The 27,795-nt window shown below is 43.7% G+C and overlaps 1 protein-coding gene and 1 long non-coding RNA gene across 6 annotated transcripts in view; both read left to right on the top strand.

Annotated features, from left to right (window-relative positions):
• ADNP2 (ADNP homeobox 2) overlaps positions 1-11,559 on the top strand; it is a 36,040-nt gene extending 24,481 nt beyond the window's left edge. For 4 of the 5 annotated variants that reach the window (XM_039463644.2, XM_074383222.1, XM_074383220.1 and 1 more), the window contains exons 3-4: positions 912-1,001; positions 6,115-11,559. In XM_039463644.2, the coding sequence (XP_039319578.1) occupies positions 912-1,001; positions 6,115-9,294 (3,270 nt within the window). In that variant the 3' untranslated portion in view covers positions 9,295-11,559. Of the gene's footprint in view, positions 1-216; positions 338-911; positions 1,002-3,177; positions 3,348-6,114 lie in introns of all 5 variants that reach the window. The other variant, XM_074383221.1, reaches the window with a different exon arrangement.
• An 8,637-nt stretch (positions 11,560-20,196) lies between these two features.
• The window catches only part of LOC120361654 (uncharacterized), a 64,286-nt gene continuing 56,687 nt past the window's right edge, over positions 20,197-27,795 (top strand). Inside the window, exon 1 of the long non-coding RNA XR_012513050.1 lies at positions 20,197-21,004. This is a non-coding gene — a long non-coding RNA (uncharacterized LOC120361654). The remainder of the gene's footprint in view (positions 21,005-27,795) is intronic.

The raw sequence follows: 27,795 nt of genomic DNA, 5'->3' as shown, positions 1-27,795 counted from the left end.
TGTACTCATGAAGCTACATGGGTTTTGGAATCCTTATGTTTAGGCTTTGCATACATATAAAGGATGTAGATATTTATTTGTTGGGAAGTTTCCTCTTTATTTCTTAGGAATCTGTAATTTTAACTTGGATTATTTCAACCTCTTCCTCAGTTCTCATATTAAAGGGTATTCTGTCAAAACTTGCTGAGAGCTTTGTAGTCTGTCTTTTGTATCCAGGGGTTCTGCATCTGTTGATTCAACCAACTGTGGGTCAGAAATATTTGGGGGAGAAAATGGATGGTTGCATCTGTACTGAACGTCTACAGACTTGTTTTCTTGTCATTATTCTCTAAACAAAGTAAGTAGGAAGATGTGCATAGGTTACATGCAAATAACTACAACATTTAATCTGAGAGATTTAAGCAGCCTTGGATTTGGTGCCTGCATGTGGTCCTGGAACCAGTCCCCCATGGATACTGAGGGATGACCATACTTTCATTTCTCTTTTCCCATGTAGATTTCTTAGGTACCAAGTAATCTCTTAAGGTGTTTTTTTTTTTGTTTTTTTTTTTTAAGACAAGAGTATTGCTCTGTCTCCCAGGCTGGAGTGCAGCTCACTGCAACCTCCACCTCTTGGGTTCAAGCAATTCTTCTGTCTCAGCCTCCCGAGTAGCTGGGAGTACAGGCCTGGGCCACCATGCCCGGCTAATTTTTGTATTTTTTAGTAGAGATGGAGTGTCACCATGTTGGCCAGGCTGGTCTCAACCTCCTGGCCTCAAGTGATCTACCCTCCTCAGCCTCCCAAAGTGCTGGGATTACAAGTGTGAGCCACTGTGCCCGGCTTTGTAATCTCATCAGGTTCTTATTAAATATTGCTTTATCTTCTGAATTTACATAATGATCTTTCTCTTTCTTTTCTCCCTTTTTAAAAGGACCTTAAAGGCTTTGATCCAGGAGAGAAATACTTTTATAACACGTCATGGGGAGATGTTTCTCTCTGGGAACCTTCTGGAAAGAAAGTGGTATGTATTTTTTTGTATTTGGTTTTCATGTTTCCTTAAAAGTGAGGAATGAATGTAATTGTGGTCTAAAGAACATCACATGTATTGGGGTTTCCTGGTGAGCGAATGGGGAGGAGGCATAATGTAGCCTTTCAGGGAAGTGGCGAGAAACCAAGTCCAGTATGTGTTCAGGCAGGGTTAGTGATGCTCTGAGATTTTTCTTTGTAGTACAGAGTTGATACAGTGATACAGTGAAACTGTTGTTTGTCCTTGATTATAAGATGGCGTTGCTGTAAGAAGGACGTTTGATTTAATAACTGTTCTGAGTAAAACAAAATGCCACTACATTAAGTGCATACAGTACATCCTTGTTTCAGAAACTAAAGTAAAAATGTTCCTTTTGAATCAAGGAACAACATTTTAAGTAATTAGAAACTTCAAACTTTTAAGCAAATTCAGGCTAAAACATGAGCCATACTGCTAAGTTCTCATCAGAGTGTTTCTGGGATACCTTTTCTATCAGTTGTTAGCACCTTCCTTGGTATCAAACTCAGCTCATCTCAGACTCGATTTGGCTGTTTCCTCTCACCAGCTTCTGTTGTCAAAGTCATGCTGGCCTTGGGAATTTGTACTTTAAAATATTTCTGTGATTAGTTGTTGTCAGAATTTTTTTTTTTTTTTGTGGGGGCACGGGGTCTTGCTAGCACCCGGGCTAGAGTGCAGTGGCGTAATCTTAGCTGACTGTAGCCTCAACTTCTTGGGTTCAAAGTGTCCTTCCACTTAAGCTCCTGAGTAGCTGAGACTACAAGTGCATGCCGCCATCACCAGCTAATTTTTTTAATTTTTATTTTTTGTAGAGGTGGGATCTCACTGTGTTGCTCAGGCTGTGCTTTGTCAGAATTTTCTGTAAAGATATTTTTGTAAGCCACTTTCCTTGAGTCCCATTTTTCAGTTTCTACCCCAACACTCTCCTCTCTACCATGAGATACAAGATTCCTTGAGACCACTGTGATATAGTTCTCCTCCACCTGAGCATAGCTCGCGGCTGCTACAGGATGCCTAATTTAGCTGATCTTGACTTCATGAATCTTAAGCCTCATTGTTTTTCTTTTTCTTTTTTTTTTTTTTTTGAGATGGAGTTTCGCTCTTGTTACCCAGGCTGGAGTGCAATGGCGCGATCTCGGCTCACCGCAACCTCCGCCTCCCGGGTTCAGGCAATTCTCCTGCCTCAGCCTCCTGAGTAGCTGGGATTACAGGCACGCGCCACCATGCCCAGCTAATTTTTTGTATTTTTAGTAGAGACAGGGTTTCACCATGTTGACCAGGATGGTCTCGATCTGTTGACCTCGTGCTCCACCCGCCTTGGCCCCCCAAAGTGCTGGGATTACAGGCTTGAGCCACTGCGCCCAGCCGCCTCATTGTTTTTCTTACCTGAATTCTTACAATATCTTGTAATGTAACTCACAGCATATATAAAATTACATACTTCTCATTAAGAAACATTTTTTGAAATCCTGCTGCAAAGCAGCTAACAATTTTTGAGTGCTTGGTACAAAGAGGAGGTAAAGTTAGGATTGTTTTCCTCAAATAGTTTATGTTCTTGTTGGAGTGAATAGGGCCTTAGGCATAAATAATTTGAATAACAAAGTTATTAGTAACAGATAGATAATAGAAATATTAGAATAGAATAATAGAAATAGATAATATAAATAACAGAATAAATAACAAAGGTAAATAACAATTTGAAATAATAGAAATTGAATGTATTAGATACCACAGTCAGAATAAAGTAAAAGCACTGTTGCCTGGAGTGATGGGAGACTGTGGTATCTGCTAGTTTTAGGGTCGTCTTTCCTAATTGGTCTTCCTGCTTTAATTTCTCCCTGTGGATATAGGACTTAGGAACAGAGACATTTAGGGAAACATAGCAGGAAAATTGTGTAATCATGTTGGATTATGAGGTTCACACTACAGTGAGATCCTCAAGGGCTCATAGGAACAAGTGAGACTTTGAAGTTTTGAGGGCAGACAGGCTTGCTTAGGTGATTATGGGACTTCCTTACCATGGGAGTCTAGAGGAGCAACAGGCAGGTGTGGTGGAGAGATTACACACTAGTCAGCAATCATTGTTTTCTGACAGCAAAGAACTATGACTCCACCACTTCTCGTTAATTATGTCTTCTTCCTCTATTACCAGTGAACTAATGTCTCACACTCGACTGTTTATGATTAGTCACTGTATTAGGCCATTTTTGTGTTGCTATAAAGAAATACCTGAAGATGAGTAATCTATAAAGAAAAGAGGTTTAATGAGGACATGGTTCTCCTGGCTGTACCAACATGGCACCAACATCTGCTCTGCTTCTGGTAGGTTCTTCAGGAAGCTAAAATCATGGTGTAAGCTGAAGCAGGAGCAAGTGAAGTGGGAGGTACTAAAAAATCAGGTCTTGGGTGAAACTAAGTCATACTTCTCAGAGTATGAGAACTCTGAGAGCTCAAGGAGTGAGGACTGAATGATCCAGTTATTTCCTACCAGGCCCCACCTTCAACATTGGGAATCACATTTCCCCGTGAGATTTGGAGAGGAGAAACATCCAAACCATATCAGTCACTGTCCTAGAACTTTAACATGGAGGCTTTTTATATGAACATGTGCTTCCATTTCTCTTGGGTAAATGCCTTTGAATGGGATTGCTGGGTGGTATCACAAGTGAATATATATTTAACTATATAAATGAACTGCCAAACCATTTTCCAGAGTGATTGTACTATTTTATTAATACTTTCCTACCAGCCTTGTTAGAGCTTATTTTAATAGATGATCCTTTGGTTTAATTTGCATTTCACTAGTGCCTAATGATGTTGAGCATGTTTTCATTGTTTTTTGACATCTAGATAGCTTCTTTGGTAAAATGTTCAAATTTTTTGCCCATTTAAAAAAATTTTGGGTCTTTTGTTTTCTAGCTTGTTTTTATACTGAGATTTGAGCATGCCTACAACAAATATGATAGAGATAAATCCTTTATTAGACAGGTGGTTTGCAATACTGTCTTTCAAAGAGGAGAAACTTTTTTATTTTCATGAAATACAATTTATCATTTATTCTTTTGTAGACCATGTTTTTGGTGTCACGTTTAAGAAATATCTGCCTAACCCAAACAGTTATTCAACACTGACAGATATTAACATGCCGTTTCAATAATTTCTGCCAGTTCTTTCACTGAGTATAGTTTTCTTGGAGCATACAGTTTTTCAGTACTATATTTCATTGAGTATAAAACTCACCAGTTTTAATGAACCACTCATAAAACCAAATGATACTTAAACTGTGTTGCAATATGAACGATCAGTTGTAAGGAACTTCCAGATTTCAGAGATGTTAAAATACGAAAAAATGTGTCTCTTAGAATCAGTGAAATAGGTTTTTATTTTAGTCTGTGAGGTCTAGTGTTGTGGCTATTGTCCTAGGCTTATTATATATCCTACCAAAAGTATTAGAACCTAAGATTTTGTGAACTGCTGATAAGACAGTAATGTGTTTTGATAATTTTTCTGATCTGTGACCCAAGAGGAAAAGCTACATGAATAGGGAAGAGGTAGGATGGCAAAATGTTGAAGAGGCCGGGGGTGGTGGCTCATGCCTGCAATCCCAGCACTTTGGGAGGCAAAGGTGGGCAGATCACTTGAGATCAGGAGTTCGGGACCAGCCTTGGCCAACATGGTGAAACCCCACCTCTACTAAAAATACAAAAATTAGCTAGGTGTGGTGGCCCATGCTTGTAGTCCCAGTTACTTGGGAGGCTGAGGCAGGAAAATTGCTTGAACCCGGGAGGCATAGGTTGCAGTGAGCCAAGATCACGCCACTGCACTCCAGCCTGAGTGACAGAGTAAAGACTCTGTCAAAAAAAAAAAAAAAAAAAAAGTAGAATGGGAGTGTGTGAGTGATAATGAGCACACAGATTTAGGAAAGGATGAGAATTAACCCTTGATCACTGTGATGGTGCACAGCCAACTCTTGGGCCTTAGATGAAGCTAGGTCTTAGCTTCCTAGTTTGTGGAACTGGGGTGCAGGTGTTTTGTGGTTCACCAGCTCTGGGTTCTCAAGACTCTGTCATGAGACCAAAGACTTCAGTGTGCTCTCAAGTTATTGCAAACCAGCAAGTCTTACCAGATGTTAGAACAGATTTGCACCTAGTTGTATGAATGTCTGTTTTTAGGCCCTGAACTTGTTAAATTCCCTGAAATGTGCCTTAAATAGAAATTCCATATGGTCAGTGTTGCATTCTGTGGCCCTACCCTTATCTTGGGGTCATCCATAGTGTGAATTTAGGCTTAGTCAGACTTTCTTTACTGTTTATCAGATAGTTTATTGGGTACCTGCATGGGCCAAACACTGTCCATTTCACTTCTACCTTCTCTAGAAATGGGGGCAATAAAAAGATAGTAATGATGGGTTTAATAGTTTGAAAGCTAGGTTAGTTGTAGATAAATTCCAGAGGTTTTAGAATTTGGAGCAAAAAGAACATTGGAATTAAGAGAAATGGGATGGGGGGAGAAAATAACTTTTTGTTGTAGAAAATTAATGAAACTTTAAATATTAATGCTGTTATTAATAATTCAAAGTTCAGGGCTAAGTAATTATATTTGTGGTTTGAGTAGATGACTTAAAATAGGGGTCAGCAAACTACGAGTTGTAGGCCAAATCCTATATTTGTATGAATTAACCCATGAGCCATGTGGCCTATGAGCAAGGAATAGTTGTTAGGCTTTTAAATGTTTAAGAAAAAAATGACAATACTATTTTGTGACATGTGGAAAGTATATGAAATTCAAATTGGTGTCTATAAATAAAATTTTATTGGAACATTAATTAAAAATTATTTTGAGGACTTTTGTACAACAATGTCAGTGCTGAGTACTTGCCACAGAGACTGTACTGTATGGCCCGCAGTCTTAACATATTCAGTCCCTGGCCCTTCACAGAAAAAGCTTGCCAACCCCTGGGTTAGAAACACTAAGTCAGGTTAAATGCCTAGCACATTAGAAGAAAAGTGATCAAATCCTCAGGGACTGTGGAAGGTTGGCATCTGACAGTTTATTCAACTATGCTTAAGACTTTCTTTTCTTTTAACAGAGATATCGAACAAAGCCATACTGTTGTGGCCTCTGTAAATACTCTACAAAGGTGCTTACTTCGTTCAAAAATCATTTACATCGCTACCATGAAGATGAAATTGACCAAGAGCTGGTGATCCCTTGCCCAAACTGTGTATTTGCATCTCAGCCCAAAGTTGTGGGAAGGCACTTCAGAATGTTCCATGCGCCTGTCCGGAAAGTCCAGAACTACACAGTGAACATTTTAGGTGAAACTAAGTCATCTAGGAGTGATGTGATAAGTTTCACATGTCTAAAATGTAACTTTTCAAACACTCTGTACTACAGCATGAAGAAGCATGTGCTGGTCGCCCATTTTCACTACTTAATTAACTCCTACTTTGGCCTGCGAACTGAGGAAATGGGTGAGCAACCGAAAACTGACGATACGCATTCTATAGAGAAGATCCCACCACCTGACAAATACTACTGTAAAAAGTGCAACGCCAATGCCAGCAGCCAGGATGCATTAATGTATCACATTTTGACATCAGACATACACAGAGATTTGGAGAATAAGCTTAGATCTGTGATTTCAGAACATATTAAGAGGACTGGACTCTTGAAGCAAACACACATTGCTCCAAAACCAGCGGCACCTTTGGCTGCAGCAGCAAATGGCAGTGCTCCAAGCACTCCAGCTCCGCCTCCTTGCTTTCATCTTGCTTTGCCACAGAACAGTCCAAGCCCAGCCTCCGGGCAGCCAGTGACTGTGGCCCAGGGTGCCCCTGGAAGCCTCACTCATTCCCCGCCTGCTGCTGGCCAATCCCACATGACTCTGGTCTCCAGCCCTCTGCCCGTGGGCCAGAACAGCCTCACCCTGCAGCCCCCAGCCCCTCAGCCTGTCTTTCTTTCTCATGGGGTCCCACTTCATCAGTCTGTGAATCCTCCTGTGTTGCCCTTGAGTCAGCCAGTTGGACCTATCAGTAAGTCTGTTGGAACTAGTGTCCTCCCCATAAATCAGACTGTCCGCCCTGGGGTTTTACCCCTCACCCAGCCTGTGGGGCCCATAAACAGACCTGTTGGGCCTGGTGTTCTTCCTGTGAGTCCCTCTGTCCCCCCTGGGGTCCTGCAGGCTGTCTCACCAGGGGTGATTTCTGTGAGTCGGGCAGTCCCGTCTGGGGTCCTTCCTGCAGGCCAGATGACTCCTGCAGGGGTTATCCCTGGGCAGACAGCAACTTCTGGGGTTCTTCCTACTGGCCAGATGGTTCAATCAGGGGTTCTCCCTGTTGGCCAGACAGCTCCATCACGGGTTCTTCCCCCTGGCCAGACAGCCCCATTGAGGGTTCTTGCTGCAGGCCAGGTGGTCCCATCTGGGCTTCTTTCTCCCAACCAGTCAGTTTCCTCCTCAGCTGTTGTGCCTGTAAACCAGGGTGTGAATTCTGGGGTTCTTCAGCTTAGTCAGCCTGTGATGTCGGGAGTTCTTCCTGTGGGCCAGCCAGTGAGGCCTGGGGTTCTGCAACTCAACCAGACTGTCAGCACCAACATTCTCCCTGTGAACCAGCCAGTGAGACCTGGCGCTTCGCAGAACACCACTTTCCTAACATCAGGCTCTATTCTTAGACAGCTCATCCCTACAGGGAAACAAGTGAATGGGATTCCGACCTACACGCTGGCTCCCGTGTCTGTCACTCTGCCAGTTCCCCCCGGAGGCCTTGCAACTGTGGCTCCACCCCAGATGCCCATCCAGCTCCTGCCGTCAGGCACCGCTGCACCAATGGCCAATTCCATGCCCAGCATGCCTTCTCCTCCAGTGCTGGTGAATGCTGCTCAGAGTGTGTTTGTTCAGGCTTCCTCGTCTGCAGCAGACACAAACCAAGTGCTGAAACAGGCCAAGCAGTGGAAGACCTGCCCTGTCTGCAACGAGCTCTTTCCATCCAATGTCTATCAGGTTCACATGGAGGTGGCACATAAGCACAGCGAGTCCAAGTCTGGTGAGAAACTTGAGCCTGAAAAACTGGCAGCGTGTGCACCATTTCTAAAGTGGATGAGAGAGAAAACGGTGCGATGCCTATCTTGTAAATGCTTGGTCTCTGAGGACGAGTTTATACACCACTTGCTGATGCATGGCTTGGGGTGCTTGTTCTGTCCATGTACCTTCCATGATATCAAAGGTCTTTCAGAGCACAGCAGGAATAGGCACCTGGGGAAGAAGAAGTTACCCATGGATTATAGCAACAGAGGTTTTCAGTTAGACGTCGACGCCAATGGCAACCTGCTCTTTCCCCACCTTGATTTCATTACCATATTGCCAAAGGAGAAGCTTGGGGAGCGGGAAGTCTACTTGGCAATCCTGGCCGGGATACACTCCAAGTCACTGGTGCCTGTGTATGTGAAGGTGAGGCCTCAGGCCGAGGGCACTCCCGGGAGCACCGGCAAGCGAGTGTCCACCTGCCCCTTTTGCTTTGGCCCCTTTGTGACAACTGAGGCCTATGAGCTGCATTTGAAGGAGAGGCACCACATCATGCCCACAGTCCACACAGTCCTGAAGTCTCCCGCCTTCAAGTGCATCCACTGCTGTGGGGTCTACACTGGAAACATGACTCTGGCTGCCATCGCTGTCCATTTGGTGCGCTGCAGAAGTGCTCCTAAGGACAGCAGCTCAGACCTTCAAGTCCAGCCGGATTTTATTCAGAACAGTGAATTGCTTTTAGTCAATGGTGAAGTGATACATGATTCCAGTTTTTCTGTTAAGAGAAAACTGCCTGATGGCCACTTAGGGGCTGAAGACCAGAGGCACAGGGAGGAGCAGCCTCCCATCCTAAATGCTGATGCAGCCCCAGGTCCAGAAAAGGTGATGAGTGTTGTGCCTTTTAAAAGACAAAGGAATGAAAGCAGAACCGAGGGACCGATTGTCAAGGACGAGGCTCTTCAGATTTTAGCATTAGATCCTAAAAAATATGAAGGCCGTTCTTATGAAGAAAAGAAACAATTTCTTAAAGATTATTTCCATAAGAAACCATATCCTAGTAAAAAGGAAATGGAACTGTTATCCTCACTCTTTTGGGTGTGGAAAATTGATGTGGCTTCATTTTTTGGAAAAAGAAGGTACATTTGCATGAAAGCAATAAAAAATCACAAGCCTTCTGTACTTTTAGGCTTTGATATGTCTGAACTTAAAAACGTTAAACACAGATTGAACTTTGAGTATGAACCATAAAACTTGTAAAAAAAAAAAAAAGTAACTAAAGTAGTAGATAGATTTTCTTCAGTTGAAATTTCACAGTGTTTTCCTCACTGTGTTGGTGAGTCAACCTCAGTGGTTGCTGTGCTGCTCTGCAGAGTTATTTCAGGTGCTGGAGAGACCCCTGTTACCAAGAAGCTAGTAGTAATTTCACGTCTATTGTTTCCTGCAGTTTGATTTGTAACAGTTGTTTTCAGGTTTTTTTCCTCTGTCGTGTAAATGAAATTTTTTGATATTTTATGCACGCCTTGTTTTCCCAGTAGTGTCAGTGTCATATGATAAGAAATTGAAATCTATAAATAATTTTTTTCATTTAAGGAAATTTTAGCCTTTTTCAGAATACTTGATTTAACTGCGAGTGGAAGCATCGATCTCCTTCAGCTTTCTCTGTAGCAGCAGATGATACAGTGAGTGTTCAGAGATGTGGGTACAACTCCCTGTGATGTATAAGGCTCCTTGAGGATGCATTGCATTGCATTAACTTATGCTGATTTCTTTGTCAGATCTTTGCTTATAGATTATAATTTTGTTCTATATTTTTTTAGGCTTGTTCTGATAGCTGCCTTTTTTTTTCTTTTAACCATAATTCATAGAGAATCAGATGTTTTTATTTGTTAAAAGTAGACTGAATCTGACATCTGGTATGCTAGTATGTAGCTCATAAATTCAAGAGTTATTTTACAAATAAAGTTATTCTGTAGATGCAGAACTATTTTTCGGTGTAGATTTTCCCCTTCTTTTGATATGCAGAGTCATTTCTCCATCCAGAGGTAAAACAATAAATTTTTAGTGCCTTTAGAATAAACATTGAAAAAATACACCCAAAAACTCTTCTCCTAACCTAACTACTTATAAACTAGTGAAAGGGAAGGACTATGATACTCAGGAATAAAATTGTCGCCCCTGAGTATGGATATTAACTTAAATTGTAGCATAGATTTTCAGGGGACATGGCGAAGTTTGCAGACTGAGATCTAAGTCTCCATGGTTGGTACAGTAAGTCTTTGACGACGTTTTCTGAAGGTCATGTTTGGTAGGGAAATGGGCTTTTCTTTCTCCGGTTCAGGCAGGAAGCTGTGTCTGGGTGGATGGGATAGCATATTGTTAAACAGTCTCCACTGTTGTCACTGTCCTATTGATGGTAAACCTCGTTTTTCCCCCACACGATATGAAAAAGACTTAAAGCACCAGAATCAGTCATGGAGACCAGCCAGTTTAGACCGTAAGTCCTATTTCTGGTGATACACAGCAGAGGAATCCCTTTACTTTAGGTAGAAATATTTGGAGGATGTGACAGCCTCTCAGAAACTATGATGTGGATTTAAAAAAATATAATACTTGCATGTAATTGCTATACTGTGCACATTTGAGGCAGTTGTGAAACTGGTTTGTGATTGTTGGTGTACTCTGTTGTAAATTCAAAGAGAGCTTGTTGAACTTTATTATTTTTTTTTACCTGTTGTTTTCAGAGTGTCTATTTTGAATTAAAGTTTGTTATACCATTGCAAATAGAACTGTTTAATTCTTTTAAAAGTTAAAACATTATGAATCATAGGAATAACCTCACTATGGGAATAGATACATTTATTTTCTGAAAAACATTACTTACCATTTGTGTGAAAATAAGAACATAACCCTAAAATGCTTAATTACTGGGTCACAAAATATATGTGACTAGAGCGTCCTGATGAGTCTATACTGAGAGCACCCAAAGTGCCAAAGCAGGTGTCACTGGGGTGTCGGTGCTGCCGAGTGTCCGTCCCTGTGTCTGTGTTCAGAGTCAGTGTGGAGGAGGTGCCAGTGAGGAGGCAGCTGCTATCTGATGTGGTTTAATCCTCACTCTTGTGTTGTGCATGTTAGGGTTTCCCAGCCTCAGCACTGCTGATGTTTTGGGTCAGGTAATTCTTTGTCTTGGGTGGTTATTCTGTCATGCAGGATATTGGGCCGTGTCATTAGACCCTAGTAGTGCGTGTGCCTCTGCCCGCTCCCCAGTTGTTGCCACCAAAAATGCCATTGCCACATGGTCCCTGGGAGGGCAGGATCTATCTCCTTGTCGGAACCCTGGTAAAAGAGTTCTGCTTTCTTGGTGCACTTTAGCTGCGGTAGAACTGTTCATGCTGAGTCCTTAATGTTATGCTACTTGCTGGTTACAAATTTTTTTTTTTTTTTTTTTTTTGAGACGGAGTTCTGCTCTTGTTACCCAGGCTGGAGTGCAATGGCGCGATCTCGGCTCACCGCAACCTCCGCCTCCTGGGTTCAGGCAATTCTCCTGCCTCAGCCTCCTGAGTAGCTGGGATTACAGGCACGCGCCACCATGCCCAGCTAATTTTTTGTATTTTTAGTAGAGACGGGGTTTCACCATGTTGACCAGGATGGTCTCGATCTCTCGACCTCATGATCCACCCGCCTCGGCCTCCCAAAGTGCTGGGATTACAGGCTTGAGCCACTGTGCCCGGCCTTTTTTTTTTTTTTTTTTTTTTTGAGACGGAGTTTCGCTCTTGTTACCCAGGCTGGAGTGCAATGGTGCGATCTCTGCTCACGGCAATCTCCGCCTCCTGGGCTCAGGCAATTCTCCTGCCTCAGCCTCCTGAGTAGCTGGGATTACAGGCACACACCAGCTAGTTTTTTGTATTTTTAGTAGAGACGGGGTTTCACTATGTTGACCACGGAGTTTCGCTCTTGTTACCCAGGCTGGAGTGCAATGGTGCGATCTCGGCTCACGGCAACCTCCGCCTCCTGGGCTCAGGCAATTCTCCTGCCTCAGCCTCCTGAGTAGCTGGGATTACAGGCACACACCAGCTAGATTTTTGTATTTTTAGTAGAGACGGGGTTTCACTATGTTGACCAGGATGGTCTCGATCTCTTGACCTCGTGATCCACCCACCTCGGCCTCCCAAAGTGCTGGTATTACAGGCTTGAGCCACCGCGCCCGGCTGGTTACAAATTTTTTAGGCTTAGAGATTAAAATGTGATAGAAGCCGAGCTTCAGAAAGTACATGTGGGAGTTCTTGGAAATGTGAAAAATAAATTTGTTTTTGGAATATGAAAAAGTAACAGATTAATAGTTGTGAAAAAATTTTAAAGTGATAAATTCCAGAAGAAAAGTTTTTGAAGTACAAAAAATTGTGTACTTTATGTATTTAATCTACCTATATAGCAGCAGCTTTAAAAATACGATACACTTGAAGTCTATTCAGGTAAAACACATTTAAATATATCATACTATTTTAGCTTCTCTGAATTTTGTTGCTCTTTTTGTTTTTTGAGACGGAGTTTCACTCTGTCACCCAGGCTGGAGTGCAATGGCACGATCTCAGCTCACTCCAATCACCACCTCCTGGGTTCAGGTGATTTCTTCTGTCTCAGCCTCCCTAGTAGCTGGGATTACAGGCTCACACCACCACTCCTGGCTAATTTTTGTATTTTTGTAGAGATGGGGCTCCACCATGTTGGCCAGGCTGGTCTTGAACACCTGACCTCAGGTGATCTGCCTGCCTCGTCTTCCCAAAGTGCTGGGATTACAGGTGTGAGCCACCGCGCCTGGCGTAAAATTTTTTATTGTAGTTGGAATCTTGTACTGGTGCCCATGCTGGAGTGCAGTGGTGTGGTCATAGTTCACTGCAGTCTCAAACTCCTGGGCTCAAGCTGTCCTCTTGCCTCAGCCTCGTAAGTAGCTGAGGTGCATGCCCACCATGCCCGGTTATTTTAAACATTTTTTGTAGTGATGGAGTTCTGCTGTGTCGCCCAGGCTGGGCTAAAACTCTGGGCCTCAAGCCATGTTGCCACCTTCCATCCTCCCAAAGTGCTGGGATTACAGGGATGAGCCACCGGGCTGTTACCCTTTTTTAGCAGACATTTTAGTCTGATGACTGTTGTGTGCAGTTTTATATTTTTTAGAGTCACTAAACAAAGCAGCAGTTAACTCACTAAATAAGAAAACTTAGCCCCCAAAGTAACCTGGTTTTTAAGGTCTTTTAGAAAATTGCACACATGTATTAACTGTTTGATATTGCTAGGAAAGGGGCTGAATACAGGATAGTCATCCCTGCTGCCTGCTGTGCCTGTGGCATGGCCATGAGCATACTTTCTCACAGTTAGTCTCACAGAGTGAGTGATGGTCTCCCTTCTCTGACCTAGAAGATTGAGGCATGGAGGTAAGTACTTACCTGAGGTGGAGGCCGGTGAGGGTGGACACTGCCAGAGTGATAGCTGAGTGGCTTCTAACATGTATTATCCCATTTAAATTTTACAGTAACCCTATAGGTATTAAGTTGTCTGTGTTTTACAGCGGAACAAATGAGCTCAGTGGCAGAGTTGGCTAGCTATCCCCGTTTGCTAAGAACTTGAGCAATTTCTCTGGACTTCAGTGCTAAAAAGGAAGCTGTTACGCAGAGGGGCAGGCTCATCACTCCACTTAAATTTCAGTTTGCCCAGGATGACATGTTGCTTAGCAGTGGTGCTAGGCTGTCGTTAGACCTGTACGTTGCCCTTTGGGTATCAGGGTGAATTGGGCATCCTGATCCTAGACATCCTTTTTCTGGTGGTAATGTCAACAATAACAACATAAAGATGGTTACCAGAGCAGTTCCTGTGTGCCAGATGCCATTCTGAATGTTTTGCATGTTAAATTTGATGGTGACAATATATTAGTGATGAAGAATGATAGTAGCCCTGGCTGAGTTTGTGAAAACAGCAATAAAAGAAATGCATGCAGTTTTGCTGTTTAGATTCTCTCTCTGTTGAATGTTCATGAACTAAGCAACAAAACTTCCATCTATGAAGTATTGCTGGAAATTTTTTTAAGCTTTCAAAACTTGAGCTGAATTTCTCTTATGGTTGTTATATGTGCAATTTCTTCAAGCTAATTCCTTTTCACAGGTGGTGAAAGTAAATGTTACATGCTTCTGCTTGTAAAGGTTTGCTGTGTAGCACACCTCCTAACTTAGGCTTTTGCGATTAGGCTTTCCATTATGCAGATATTATGAAACAGCTTTAGAATTCTGATTTTTTGACGTTCTGTCCTAATTACTTAGTCTTTAATATTAACTACAAGTTTAAATATATTTTGGCAATATAGAGGTTAAGTAGGGAAGCTATTTTCATATTTTGTGAATGTGCCATAAGAACACACTGCTTAGAACAATACCCAGCAAACACTTCACTTTCTTTCAGATCCTAAACTCAGGAGTTTCTTAATTTATGATCAATGAAAAGTGTAAATATGTGACCTAGAAGGTTGGAAAAATGTTAAAGTCTAGAATATCATCAAATTTTTCATAATATACAGCTAAAATGAGAATTTACATACACTACCAACCTCAAAGACCTATGGTGTCTGAAAGGGATTTTTAAGCTTATCATAGTGTCAGGTTTTAATAAATATTAAAACCTGAATGAATATTAATGAATATTAATGAAACAAAAATGAATATTAATACCAGTCATCCACACAAATGATTCAGATGTACATTTTGAGAGAAAAATATATGTAACGCTGCTAATCAGTAGCTAGTGGTGTTCTTCATGGCCTTTTAAATACTGTGCTTCGGACCCACTTACCTTCATGTTGCTCATAAGATCACCAGCAACATGATTTCTTTTTTTAGCATGTCCATCTCTGAACCAAACATTACTTTTTTTAAAAAAGAAAATACGTAGGGAAGCTTTTCAGAAGGGAAGCTTTCCAATAAGAAGTTAAGGTATTTCAAGTCTAAACTAAACGCGGCCACACAGACATGTTTGCTGTGTACAAACTAAGATTGTGAGGTCATACTTTCAAATACAAATTCAGAATTAATTGCAGTGAATCAAGGTATTTTTTTCAGAAATCGTGCACATCCTACAGTTTTGAACCCATGATATGGAAAGTTAAATGTTAAATACTTTGCCATTCACGTAAAAGTACACTAGGAAAAATAGAATATTAGCAATGAATCATAGGCTTTAATGGTTCAGCGGTTTTTCTGAAGGTAATCGTTTTGTGTTAGATGTATGTATATCTTGAAAGGTAGAGCCATAAAATTCATAAAAACATCCTGTGAGAGTCACAGATCCTGTTCACTCGTTGCACTTCCTGGCCGCCTACCAGGCAGCTTGTTTAGAATGGGAAGACTGATGATACAGAAAAACCATACAAGACAGTTTACTGAAAAGAAAAACAATGCACACTTCAGACATCACAATATATATATAAATAGGATCTCAAATTTGGACTCTCATAAGCTACAAATAAATGCTCTAAAGCAGGTGTCCCCAGATTTTTTACACAGGGGGCCAGTTCACTGTCCCTCAGACCGTTGGAGGGCCGCCACATACTGTGCTCCTCTCACCACCAGTGAAAGAGGTGCCCCTTCCTGAAGTGCGGCGGGGGGCCGGATAAATGGCCTCAGGGGGCCGCAGTTTGGGGACGCCTGCTCTAAAGAGTCCCTGTGCAGGCCCAGATTGGAGGTCTCATTTCAAGGAAAGTGATCTTCGATCCTATAAAGGATGGAAGATTCATCCACCATTTATATTATCTTGTGGAAAACAACTTCTGAAAATAAATGGGAATTTATAAGAGGTAATTTTAAAGAGATTAGGCATTTCTTAGGGAAGATTATTTTTGGTTACTAAAGCATTTTTTATAGGTTTTATATGTGCTTTCAAATGATTAGGTGTATCAATAAGACTACACGAAAGGAGAGGACAGAATTGAAGGTGAGGGCAAGGATTTCTGGAACGCGCTTGGGAATCCCAAGTTTAGCCCCGCCCTGTCCCCTGCTCCCATTCCAGCCCCTTTGGGATGAAGCAGCTCGGGTGTCTAATTGTGTTAGTCCTGAGGCTGGCACTCTCCTGGTGATGTCTCACATGTTAAGAAAATGGGTGACCTCATCCCAGAACTGCCCTTTGCATTCACAGTGGTTCTCTGTGCCCCATTTCCTAGTCACCAACTATTTCCCTTTGTTTTTATTCATAGGTGTTAGCAGTGATCGTCTTTGTCTAATAAGCTCCTGATTTAGAAGTGAGCAGAATACATATATGTCAGCACCCAGTGCTGCACATTTTCTAGCCATTTCCTAGCTATTTATAGCATCAGATTTTTTTTTTGCTTTGATATGATATTCCATGTTTAATTGGTTTGATGAAGGTAAAAGTTGAGATACTAAAAATAGATGTGTTGCTACTGAAATACTAAGCATGGTTTCAATTCAGTATCTATGAAAAAGTTCGGTATGAAATCTGTTTAATAATAAAGTTAGACTGTCTAGGGATATCACCATGTCTATCAGTTCTTACCTATTTGAATCCTACTTAGAAATCCTTAAAACCATTTTTAGAATGTACGTGGTTTTATCCAAATGAAAATTGTAGTTTCCAGGGTCAAAATACTTATCCATAATGTCTGAAGGACTTGGTATAATTTAACAATATCCTCAATCTAATTTCTCAATGCCAAAGAAGTTCTGAGTATGACTACGTAACCACCTTCTACATCTGAGACCTTGTGCCAAGTTCTTGCCACACTATACCCGCTTTTCTGTTTACAAGAAGGTGGGGGTGGGAGCAGCAGGATGGTTCCTTCTGTGTTTCTTAAAAGATGTTCTCCATATAATCATGTTTTATTTTCCATGTGCTAGAAGGGGAGAATGGATCTTTGCCATTTCTTGAACAGTTAATTAGCAAGTTGCTTACCTGCAGTGATCTGCAAATTCATTGGTGCCACACCCTGATCTCCTGAAGGGTTGCCATGGTGGCAGCAGGCCAAGACTCCACAGATTCAGATTCAGAGTTAAGAAAACAGCATATTCCTGAGCAGGACTAGATGTCTTTTTGCTTTCTAATATAAAGTCCATCTCAATCCAGATCATTTGAACTGAAAACTACAGGGATTAGTGTAACTGTCTTGATTGAGAAGTTTTCTTTACACTTCTCTGTAACAAGGTCTTTCTGTCTGTGGTTGCCCCTGGGAGAAGTGATGTGCAGAAGAGAATACCAGGAAGTACATGCCAGAATGATTGTTTTTATTTAAAATCTACCATCCATTAACTTAAAATTTAAGCTTCCACCTACATTTGGCAATGTTATATGCTTCTAACAGTGTTTTCTCACTGTTAAATGTGGGTAACCCCCCATGTAGGCACCGAGGAATGAGAGCTAAGCAGAACCCTGGCAGTTAGGGCTTGAGGAATATCTCACTTTATAGTGTTACTACTCAGCGATTTCCTTTTATATAATCCTTTACATAATCATGTATTAGTTTATAGAAATAGGGCTTGAAGTCTCCCTTTATATAATCCTCTATATATAATCATTACTTGTTGATAGTATGAGTGCCTGAAGAATATTTCCCTACATATATACCTATAATTATATTTTAGTTCATAATCGGAGGAATGCCTAGAGTTGGACACAGTACAGAGCATAGATTAAGGAATAAGCAGCTTATAATTGGAGGAATGCCTAGAGCAGACACAGTGCAGAGCATGATTTAAGGGAAAACAGTTATACCAGGACAAGAATCCATGGCCCAGGCGGCAGCATTCAGTATTGTAAAGATATCCGCTGTGTGGCAGGCTTGGGGTGAGAGCCACTCCTCCTGATAAAGATAAAGGAGTTGTAGGACCTTGCTCCAGTTCTTGTGGAAGGCTGCCCTCAGAACGGCAATCCACCTTGGGGACTGTGAACTTTATCAGCTCTTGCTACTGTGCTGCTTGAAAAGCATCTTCCCATAGAAGCCATTGGAAGCTGCCAGAAGGCGGCGGTAACCTTGACAGCTCTGTCACTGCTGTGTGACTTAAAGCATCCTCCTATAAATCTTCTTAGAAATAATGTTCCCATAGATAGAAGTATTGCACACGGCACCCTCTTCACTGCGCCCGGCCCACCTTCAAGCCTCGGTGACGTAAGGGGGTGGACCCCTTACTGCACACGGCCCTTGCCTTCATGGGAATGGGACCCTTGCCTTTGTGGGAATGGGCCCCTTGCTGTGCACTGTCCACCTCCTGGCCTAGGTGACTTAATGGGGGTGGACGCTATGTTTTATTCCTCAAGCCCTAACTGTGTAAGGGTTCTGCTTAGCTCTCATTCCTCCGTGCCTATATGGGGGGTTACCCACAGTTAAAACATTGGTGCATATGATTTAAGATTATAGAGTACACATACTCTATCATTTACCAGCAACGGTATAAATATTTTACCATAGGGCTAATACTGCAGACCTTTCTTCCTAAAGCAGTAAAATATCTTGGACCACATTTTCCTGGTTATATTACCAGATACACTTATCTCTTATTAAAGTTTATATTGATTCTAGATAACATTTCCAGTAGTAGAAAGATGCTAATGAAAATATAAAGGGCAACTTGGGGCCCAATAACACGATGAGGTGCTTCAGCTGTTGAACACAGTGAAGTAACTGCTGAGCTCGTTATGTTCCTTGTGATTTTACTTGTGTCATTTGAATCTTTCTAGATATGTTGCATACCCCAAATTGGCCCCTGTGTGTCTACTTTGTTTCAGCGGCCTTAGCGTACCCTTTCGTTTATGAGATTAGGAATACCACAAATCTAAAACCTAAGAATAAAAGGTGAGGTTAAAGCAGGTTACTCTGACTCTACATCGTTTTGGGTAAAATGTAATCTTCATTACTACTGTCACATGTGTAAGTTTCTAAAATGTGTTGAAATCGGTCATTAATGTTGGACCGTAAGAGTTCAGGTGGATTCATCTGTCATCACTGTGGGCTCTTGGGGATATGGCTGGCTTGAGTCTGTTTAGATTGCTTACAAGCCCTTTCCGTTGATTTTGTCCATTTTCACTACAGCCCCCATGTTAACTGGTGTTACATTGCTAAGGACCAAAAACGCACGAACTGCCCTAGAGATTTAAATTCTAATATTTGTTTACTTGCCAGGCACTAATGGAAAAAATAATAACCTAAAATGAAAATATAGTAAATAGATCAAATAGTTTTTTTTTTTTTCTGCTGTGAATTCAGTTGGCGTCTGGATATTTGAATAGCCCAATTAAAATCCAACGATCTTGGCAACTTCATTGCTACATTTTAGTGTTTAAATTACAATGGTATTAGAGATAAAAACCAGACATACCTTATCTAACATCCCCCAAACCCATCAATTCTAGTTAGAGAGTCTTCAAGACTCCTATAGACAACTTTGATTTGTAATAAATAGGAGTAACTGTGTGCATTTATGAATAGAATTTTTAACAGTTCTTAAGGACTCTGCAGAGAATCACAGGTTATTTGACGATTTCGTTAAACACGTTTTTGAGGCCGGTCTCGCTGTGTCGCCCGGGCGGGGGTGCGGTTGTGCGGTCTCCGCTCACCGCAGCCTCCGCCTCCCCGGCGCACGCGGGGCCCCCGCCTCGGCCTCTCCACGTGCTGGGACCACCCGCGTGCGACCGCCCGGCCGGCGCGAGGGCTTGGACGGCAGGCCTGTCCTGCAGAACGCTTGCTCTAAGCAGGTAAAGTGTCTAAGGAGAAGTGACCTTAATCCACCTCGCTAAGCTCGGTGGTGTCGCGTCCTCGGTGAAGCCCGACAGCAGGGGCGGCCCGCGGCGCGGTGCTCGCGTGCGCGCGTTCCGAAGCGTCCTGGAAGCGTCGACCGCGGCGGCGCAGCCGGCAGCGAGCGGGCCCTGGACCCCCGGCCTGGGCGGGGCCGCCGCCTCCGAACGCGTCTCTCCGCCTCCCTCGGAAGAGGCGGCCAGAGGAGAGACCGGCCGGGACTGCGCTGTCGCCGGACGGCGGGTGGCGAGTTTCGGTGAAAATGCAGGTGCTTCTGAAGCCCCCACAGAACCCGCTTCCGAGCGACGCGTTTTGCGTCTCCGGCACTCGCGGGGGCGCCCGTCTTCCGACTCCGCCGCTGAGCTGGAGGCGGGACGGGGCGGGGAAGCGGGTTTCCGTAAGACCCACCTCCTTGGGGACCTGTCAGTTTGTCGTTGCCATGGCAACGCCCGGACGAGGCCGCCCCTTTCCATGGCAACAACCTGAGGACCTGAAAGGTACCACCCTTATTCTAGAAATATCTGCGTAATCCGTCGTTTAATTTGCATATAATTAGCTGGGTATAAATGTGAGCGCGGCCCCGCCGCGGCTCCCCGCCGCCCGCCTGGGCGCGCTGCCCGAGGGGTCGCTGCGGTCGCTCCTGCGCTTCGGGGGGCCCGGAGGCCGCGGGGAGGACGCGCTGCCGAGAGAAGCCGCGGGCCGTCGGAGGCTGAGCCGCGGTTCGGGGGCTGCCCGCCCGGCGTCACTCTGAGTCCCGTGCAGGAGGCCAGTCAGCCGCGCCTCCCCAGAGTGAGCACCTGTGGCCCCGGGCCAAGGAAAGGGCTTTTCCCGGCTCGCGGGGCCCTCGCTGGGAGAGGCGGATTCGGCTCCGGGCTCCGTTCCCAGCATTCGCTACCCCAGGGCGGAGACGAAAATGCTGTGACATGTTTAATTCTATGGTGACAACCCTCGTGAGAAAGGAAAGGGAGCGCTCCTGAGGAAGCCCCGCGCCCGGCGAGCGCCCCGACGGGAGAGGCCGAGCCGCGCCGGCGCCGCCCGCGCCGGGGGTGCACCGCGGCTGCGCTTTCCACCGCTGACAGCAGCCGGGCCGCGATGCAGCTCGCATTTGGCTTTCGCGTTCTCCAGCAACCGTGTTCTTCAGTCTGGGAGGCGTAGAAGATCCTGCAGAAGGAAAAGTCACAGGTAAGGAGAGTTAGAAAATCGGGTCATTTCACGGTGGGTGCAGCCTTGCAGCCCACATGAACTTCAAGCTCCAGTTTGAAAGCTGCTGCAGAGGCGATTGCAGGACCCCACGTGGCGGCCCGGGCGGGGAGCTGCTGCCGGAGGAGGCCGGCCGGAGTGCGGACTGAATTTCAGGTAGGAGGACGCCAGCGCTTCCGGAGCCCTGGGCCTCGAGCTGTGCCCTGCGTTCACACGCACTGACTCGAAGCCTCCCCAAGCCGTGGCAGTGCGAGCCTCTCCCTCCCCCAGCTCAAGGCCTCTGGGCCCCCAGGACAGGGGACAGGAGAGGAGACAGCGCCTCCTGGCGCGGGGGTGCCGGGAGCCCTGGATGGCTGCTGTGCCTCCCCTGAGGTTCCAGGTGAGAGCTGGGACTTCTGTTCCGGCCACACCAGCTCCGTTTGTCTCCAGGCGGTGTCGGTCTCGTTCTTTAAACCCTTCTGAGTGCAGCACAGGCCCCGCCTTTCACTGGAAAGGCTTGTTGCCTTGTGTCAGGGACTTTTTATTCTGGGCGTTTCTTTTGGATATCAAATTTCCTGTCCACTCTTGCTTGTCACTCCGATCTTACAGCCCTCTCCCTCCCTTTGGAACACTCTAGTCATTCCTGTTTTCAACTAAGATCCAGACACATTCATGTGGAGAAATTAATGATCCTTGGGTGTGGTCAGCAGACAGTATCAAACCATGCAGTCTTTTAAGGTCCATTCAAACACAGACCTCCAAAATGATTTATTGTTCCACATATTCTTGTCCTAAGGTGTTTTCAGATCATAGGCAAACAGAGCAGTGTGTGTATACAAAAGAATGATTGTGCCCAGAAGTCTTGGTAAACAGGTCAGCTAAGAGTCCAAAATAGATTTCTAGAGTGCTTACATCCAGAAGTGAGTGCTGATTTGCCTTTAATTAATATTTGGAATGTATGGCGTGCCAGGAGGACCCAACTCTGACGTATGTATGTGGGTGGTGAGACTAGGAGTGATTTTGTTGTGTTTTTTTTTCATATTTTACAAATTTTCTAAAATGAATGTGTGTTTAGTCCTCTAAAAATGTAAGTGGTGTCCCAGTTAGCAGTGCTACCAGTTGGAAAAAGTGATTAACCCCATTCACCCATTAATTTATTGTATATAAAGTTGTTGCTGTCATTGTTGAAATTAGGTGCTGCTAGATTGTGCAAGTATCAAAGCTTCAAGTTCAAGAAGCGAAAAATAAGTGGGTCATCTGACTGGTTGTTGATCACTCCAACAGCAAAGTTCTAGGCAATTAATATTTTTGTTACTTTTGAAACATAGTGCAAGGAATTAACAAAAGTGTGCAGGACAGGGACAACTCCTCCCTCACCAGCCTCATAACAATGTTCTTGAAGTCTGCTTTTCTTCTCTACCACTTGCATTTTCTAAGTAGAAAGTGCTGGGGCTTGTACTCCACAGGAGTGGTTCAGAGGTGTTGCTGCCCCTCCATGGCTGCCCTGGCCCCAGCAACCTGAAGGGAGAAGACCACATTGGGGCAGGCAAGGGGCCAGGAGACAGCAAGCAAGTATTATTTTTCCTGTGTGTAGACTCATATTTAATAATTGTTGAAGAAAAAAGCCTTAACACCACATGTCAAGTTTGAATAGAGTTGTCTGATGACCTTGGTCCCATGGCTGACCGGTGACCACCATTATGCCCGCAGAGATGGGATGCTGAGCCATCATTTCTCTTTCCTCTTTCCTGAAATTAGTTCTTATACCACCAGTGGCTTGGTCTCTGAGATCCTGCCTAATGCTGGGGATAAAACATAAATGAAATGGAGTTACCCCTCAAAGAGCTCCCAGCTTTAAAGCCATGACCCTGTGCTCCATCAATGCACAGGAGCAAGGGGAAAGCGGACGTCATGGGAAGAGCAGAGAATGCTTCACAGAGGGAGGCACCACAGCCGACCTCAAGTGTGAAGGGAAGCTGCAGGGGAAGTGCAGAGTGGTCCCTTTCAGGCCAAGCAACAGCACAAAATACCTTGAGATGTAGACATGAGAGGCACAGTTTGAGGACCATGGAAGAGTTTAGGGGCACAGAATTGAACTTCAGGGTTAAGTTCAGGACTTGGGATCAGTCTGATAAGTTTAAACATTCTTGAAATAATTCTGGTAAATAAATGTGGTAAGACAGTGCAGCACTACAGGTGCAGAAGCTTCAGAAGTCTTCCTCTTTCTCCTCTCATCCTCTTCCTTCCCTCTTACCCCTAAACTGAGGCAGAGCAAAGAGGGCTCCAGCTGGCAGAGGGAAGGACTACTGGTGCTTGGAGTTGGCTGTGGAGCCAAGGTATATGCACTCATATGTTTAATGCTATTTACAATAGCAAAGATACGAACGTGAGCCTGAGTGTCTGTCAGTGGATGACTGGATAAAGAAATTGTGGTGTACTTGGTAGAATACTGTTCAGCCATAACACATAACATTGTCTTTAGTGACATGATGGATGGACTGGAGGTCACTATCTTAAATGAAACAGGTCAGACTCCAAAAGACAAATATCATGCGTTCTCACTCATAAGTGGTAGCTAAAAAATGTGTGCACATGGATGTGAAGAGTGGAATGACAGCTGTTGGAGACTTGGAAGGGTGAGAGGTTGGGGCTGGGTGGTTGATGAGAATTTAAGGGATACAATGTTATCTGGGTGACAATATCCTAAAAGCCCTGACTTGACCAGCACACGTTGTATGCATTTATCCAATTATGCACAGACCGCCCCCCTTTTTTTTTAAAAGATCATCAGCTATTGTTAGTGTTAGTGTATGCATGCTGAATAGGGTATCCAAAACTATGCTTGTACCCCACAGATTTATACAAATAAAAAGTGGTTACTAGTAAGGATGACTCTGAGATTTCTTCTTAGATTATTATTGTAGTAGCATTCACCTAAGATACTGTTTCTCCAAAATACTTTCAAATACCAAAATCATGATTCCAAGAAAGTGAAGAAACAGGATGCTTAGAGAAAGGATTGCCTGTTTCTCACTGATTATCTTTCTATGGGTCAGTGGTCCTGAGCAGGGAATATTCTCTTTAATATTTTCAACAGCAACTTTAGTGACCCTTTACGTGTAAGGAGACTTTCATATCTAATTTTTGACAGAGAAATGAAGTCACTTGAACTGAATGACAGTCTGCCTACTGCTGGCTAGAACAGATAGTGAAGGTACATTCCAGAATAAAAGGTGGTGGATGGTGTCTTTCCTTAGCTAGAATTGTGTGGATAAACATTGCGTTTTTAGTTTTTTATTTTTTTGAGACGGGGTCTCACTCTGTTGCCCAGGCTGGAGTGCAGTGGTGTAGTCACACCTCACTGCAGCCTTGACCTCTTAGTATCAAGTGATCTTCCCACCTCAGCCACCTGAGTAGCTGCGACTACTTTTTTTCTTTTAGGCAAAGAGAATACACTTGGCTAATTACCAAAAAAAAAAAAAAAAAAAATTGTAGAGACAAGGTCTGTGTTGCCCAGGCTGGTCTTGAATCCTTGAGCTCAAGAAATCCTCCCACGTTGGCCTCCCAAAGTGATAGGATTACAGGCATGAGCCACTGCACCTAGCCTGCAGTTCTAAAAACAGATGGGGTGAGAAAAACATCAAACAGGTGTGAAGTATGGTTCTGAAAATTATTTGTGTGATACTAGAAATATCAGTCTGCCTTCATTTTCTCATCTGAAAACTAATGGTAAATGGTAAAAATTTACAATATCCTCTTTCTGGCTGTTTTTCTTCTCATTTATTGATAAACAAATTATGTGTTACTGTTTGTTGCCTGTTTCTGAAGCATGAGCTCGAAGGAAACGTTGTTCTACTCATCTGCAGTAAGTAGGATCATTAGTAACTGAACATCAGAGAAAATACGACAGCCTCTGAATAAAGCGCTTATGTTGGCATGGGAAACAAAAAACAAAACCGTAGTGGCAAGCAGAGGACGTGAAGTGGGGTTTCCTTATATGGAAGTAGATTTGGGACTCTGGTACTCTCATCAGTGTCTGTGGTGCTTCTGCGGCGGCCTGGTTCTGAGAAGATGAAGTGGGGATGTGCAGCCCAGTAACTGAAAGTAGATTTGGGGCTCAGATCCCATTATCCATATATGTGGTGCCCTGTGCAGTCTGGTTCTGTGTAGTTCTTTTCATGACTGGTAGTCTCTGTGCCCCAGTTCTGTGATGGTGGTTTTCCATCTCTGATTCTCATCAGTGTGTGCTCATCTTTGGAGTCTGGTTAATTGGAAATTGATTTTGGATGTTATCCTTATTCATGTGTGGTGCTCCCTATGGTCTGGCTTTGTGGAAGTAGATTTTGGATGCTGACCTGTCATACATTTGGCATTACGCAGTCCCATCATATGAGGTATGTTTGGCCCTGTGCCCCTCTTTGCTGCAGTCTTATCATGAGAAAGGAGATTCCATACTCTGATCCTCTCATCTATACATTTGGGTCTCTGCAGTCTGACTTCAGGTGGGTTTCACATAGGGTGTGTAATTTGGCTCTAAAGTGGCAAGACAGACTTTTCTGTCATCACGTCCATGTTGCTTAACAGCTCACATGACAGTCTACCGGAAGTACAATTCTTCTAAAAGAGCTTTTGCCTGGCACTTTGTCTTGGGAGCAAGGGGACTCAAATCAAGAAATAATGTGTTTATCTTCAAAGCTCACTGGGAAAGCAAATTGGAAAATGGCACTCATTTTTCTGTGTTGCAAGAAGAATGTTGAATCATTTCGTTTGATTTTTATTACTGTTTCAGAGTTTATGTCTCTCCTTGGGAACATGTCTCAGTATTGAAAACATTCTCAATACTTTCAAGTTCTTTTCTTTCCATAAGGATAAAGGAGAATAAAGCACAAGATAATTGAGGAAAGGTAAGAGGGAAAAAAGAACGTGTATATTGATTTGGAGTGTCTTCAGGAATAAATAGGAGATATTCAAGGCAGAAAGGAAAAGTTAAGATGACTAGGTTTATCGATGTGGCACCAGAATGGTGGTGGTGGGAGATAATTCAAAAAACGGTATTTGTGCATTTAGGAAATACTTTTGCAGGTTACCTGATGTTAAATTACAATATTGATACCAGCACATAATATCTTAGAGGGAAATCCTATGTGCTTGTTGGATAGGGTCTTGGTCATCAAGTCCAAGCTTATAGGCAAGTCCTATAAGCTTGGGGAATTAGCCAATAGTTCTCAAATGTGATTCCTGCACCAGCAGCGTCAGCATCTCCTGGGAACTTGCTAGAAATGAAAATTCTCAAACCCCACCCAAGATCCTTAAATCAGACCCTCTGTGGGTAATCCAAGCAATCTTTTTTGTCTGTTTGAGACTGAGTTTGCTCTGTCACGCAGGCTGGAGTGTAGTGGTGTGATCCTGGCTCACTGCAACCTCTGCCTCCCTAGTTCAAGCGATTCTCCTGTCTCAGTCTCCAGAGTAGCTGGGATTACAGGCACATGCCACTGCACCTGGCTAGTTTCCCCCCCCCCCCCCCCCCCATTTTCAGTATAGCGAGCATTTCACCATCTTGGCCAGGCTGCTCTTGAACTCCTGACTTCAGGCGATCTGTCCTCCTTGGCCTCCCAAAGTGCTGGGACTACAGGCATGAGTCACTGTGCCTGGCCAGTAGGCACTCTAAACAAGCTGTTTGAGGGGACGAGTATTCATCCTCTGATCTGTTTGAAACAGAAAGTCCCTGAGCTCACACTGAGCAGCTTACTTTTCCAGAAAAGAGCAAGCTGGAAATCAGCTAAGTAGGTTCATACTTTCAGTAGGATGGTACACATTAAGTATTTTAGTGCATTTGGGAACTGTCCATTAGTATAGCCTTATACCTTTTTTTTTTTTTTTTTTGAGATGGAGTCTTGCTCTGTCGCCAGGCTGGAGTGCAGTGGTGCAATCTCAGCTCACTGCAACCTCCATCTCTTGAGTTCAAGCGATTCTTCTGCCTCAGTGTCCCGAGTAGCTGGGACCACAGGTATGTGCCACCACACCTGGCTATTTTTGTATTTTTAGTAGAGACAGGGTTTCACCATGTTGGCCAGGATGGTCTCGATCTCTTGACCTCTTGATCTGCCCACTTCAGCCTCCCAAAGTGCTGGGAATACAGGTGTGAGCCACCACACCCGGCCAGCCTTACACCTTTTTAATAAACTATTCAGACCAGGTGAGTTTTAGTGCTGCCATAAAAAACTTAATACTAGTGCCAGCTTTTAAAATTCAAGGATCAAAAGTTGACCCTATCACATCTGGTTCATACTTGCATCCTTTAAAAACATTCCACAGAGGTACAAGTAACTTACATGGCCTTCTGTTGGAAAATTTAGATTTTGGCTAAAATGGATTTTATAAAACTATCATGGCATTTTCTGAATACTTTTGCACCTTGCCATAAAACTCCCACTCCCTGCGATCATTTCATGTGAAACCATAAAATATTAAATACCCTCACCAAATTGTGAATAAATTCACAATATCACTGCATACTCCGGGGTTTATGATATGGATTATTGGGTCAGGGAAACCCAGCCCTGAGGCCACACCTGGCCAGCAGCCAGGTGCACATGTGGCCTCTGTTCACACTTAAGCCTTGCATCTCATCCTGTGCCATGTGTCTCTGAAACTGGTCATTAGTTTTGGAGTATGTACCCAGTGTTGGCACTTTACCTCTGCCCCATCAGCTCCAGCTCATCAGACTGGGAGGGGTCAACTATCCAGCCACCGGTTTCCCCACCTCTGAACTGCAAAGGCTGCCCACAGTCCAG

Source organism: Saimiri boliviensis, chromosome 13 (genome assembly GCF_048565385.1).
Source record: "Saimiri boliviensis isolate mSaiBol1 chromosome 13, mSaiBol1.pri, whole genome shotgun sequence".
Lineage (NCBI taxonomy): Eukaryota > Metazoa > Chordata > Mammalia > Primates > Cebidae > Saimiri > Saimiri boliviensis.
This window is presented reverse-complemented; position numbering and strand designations above follow the sequence as displayed.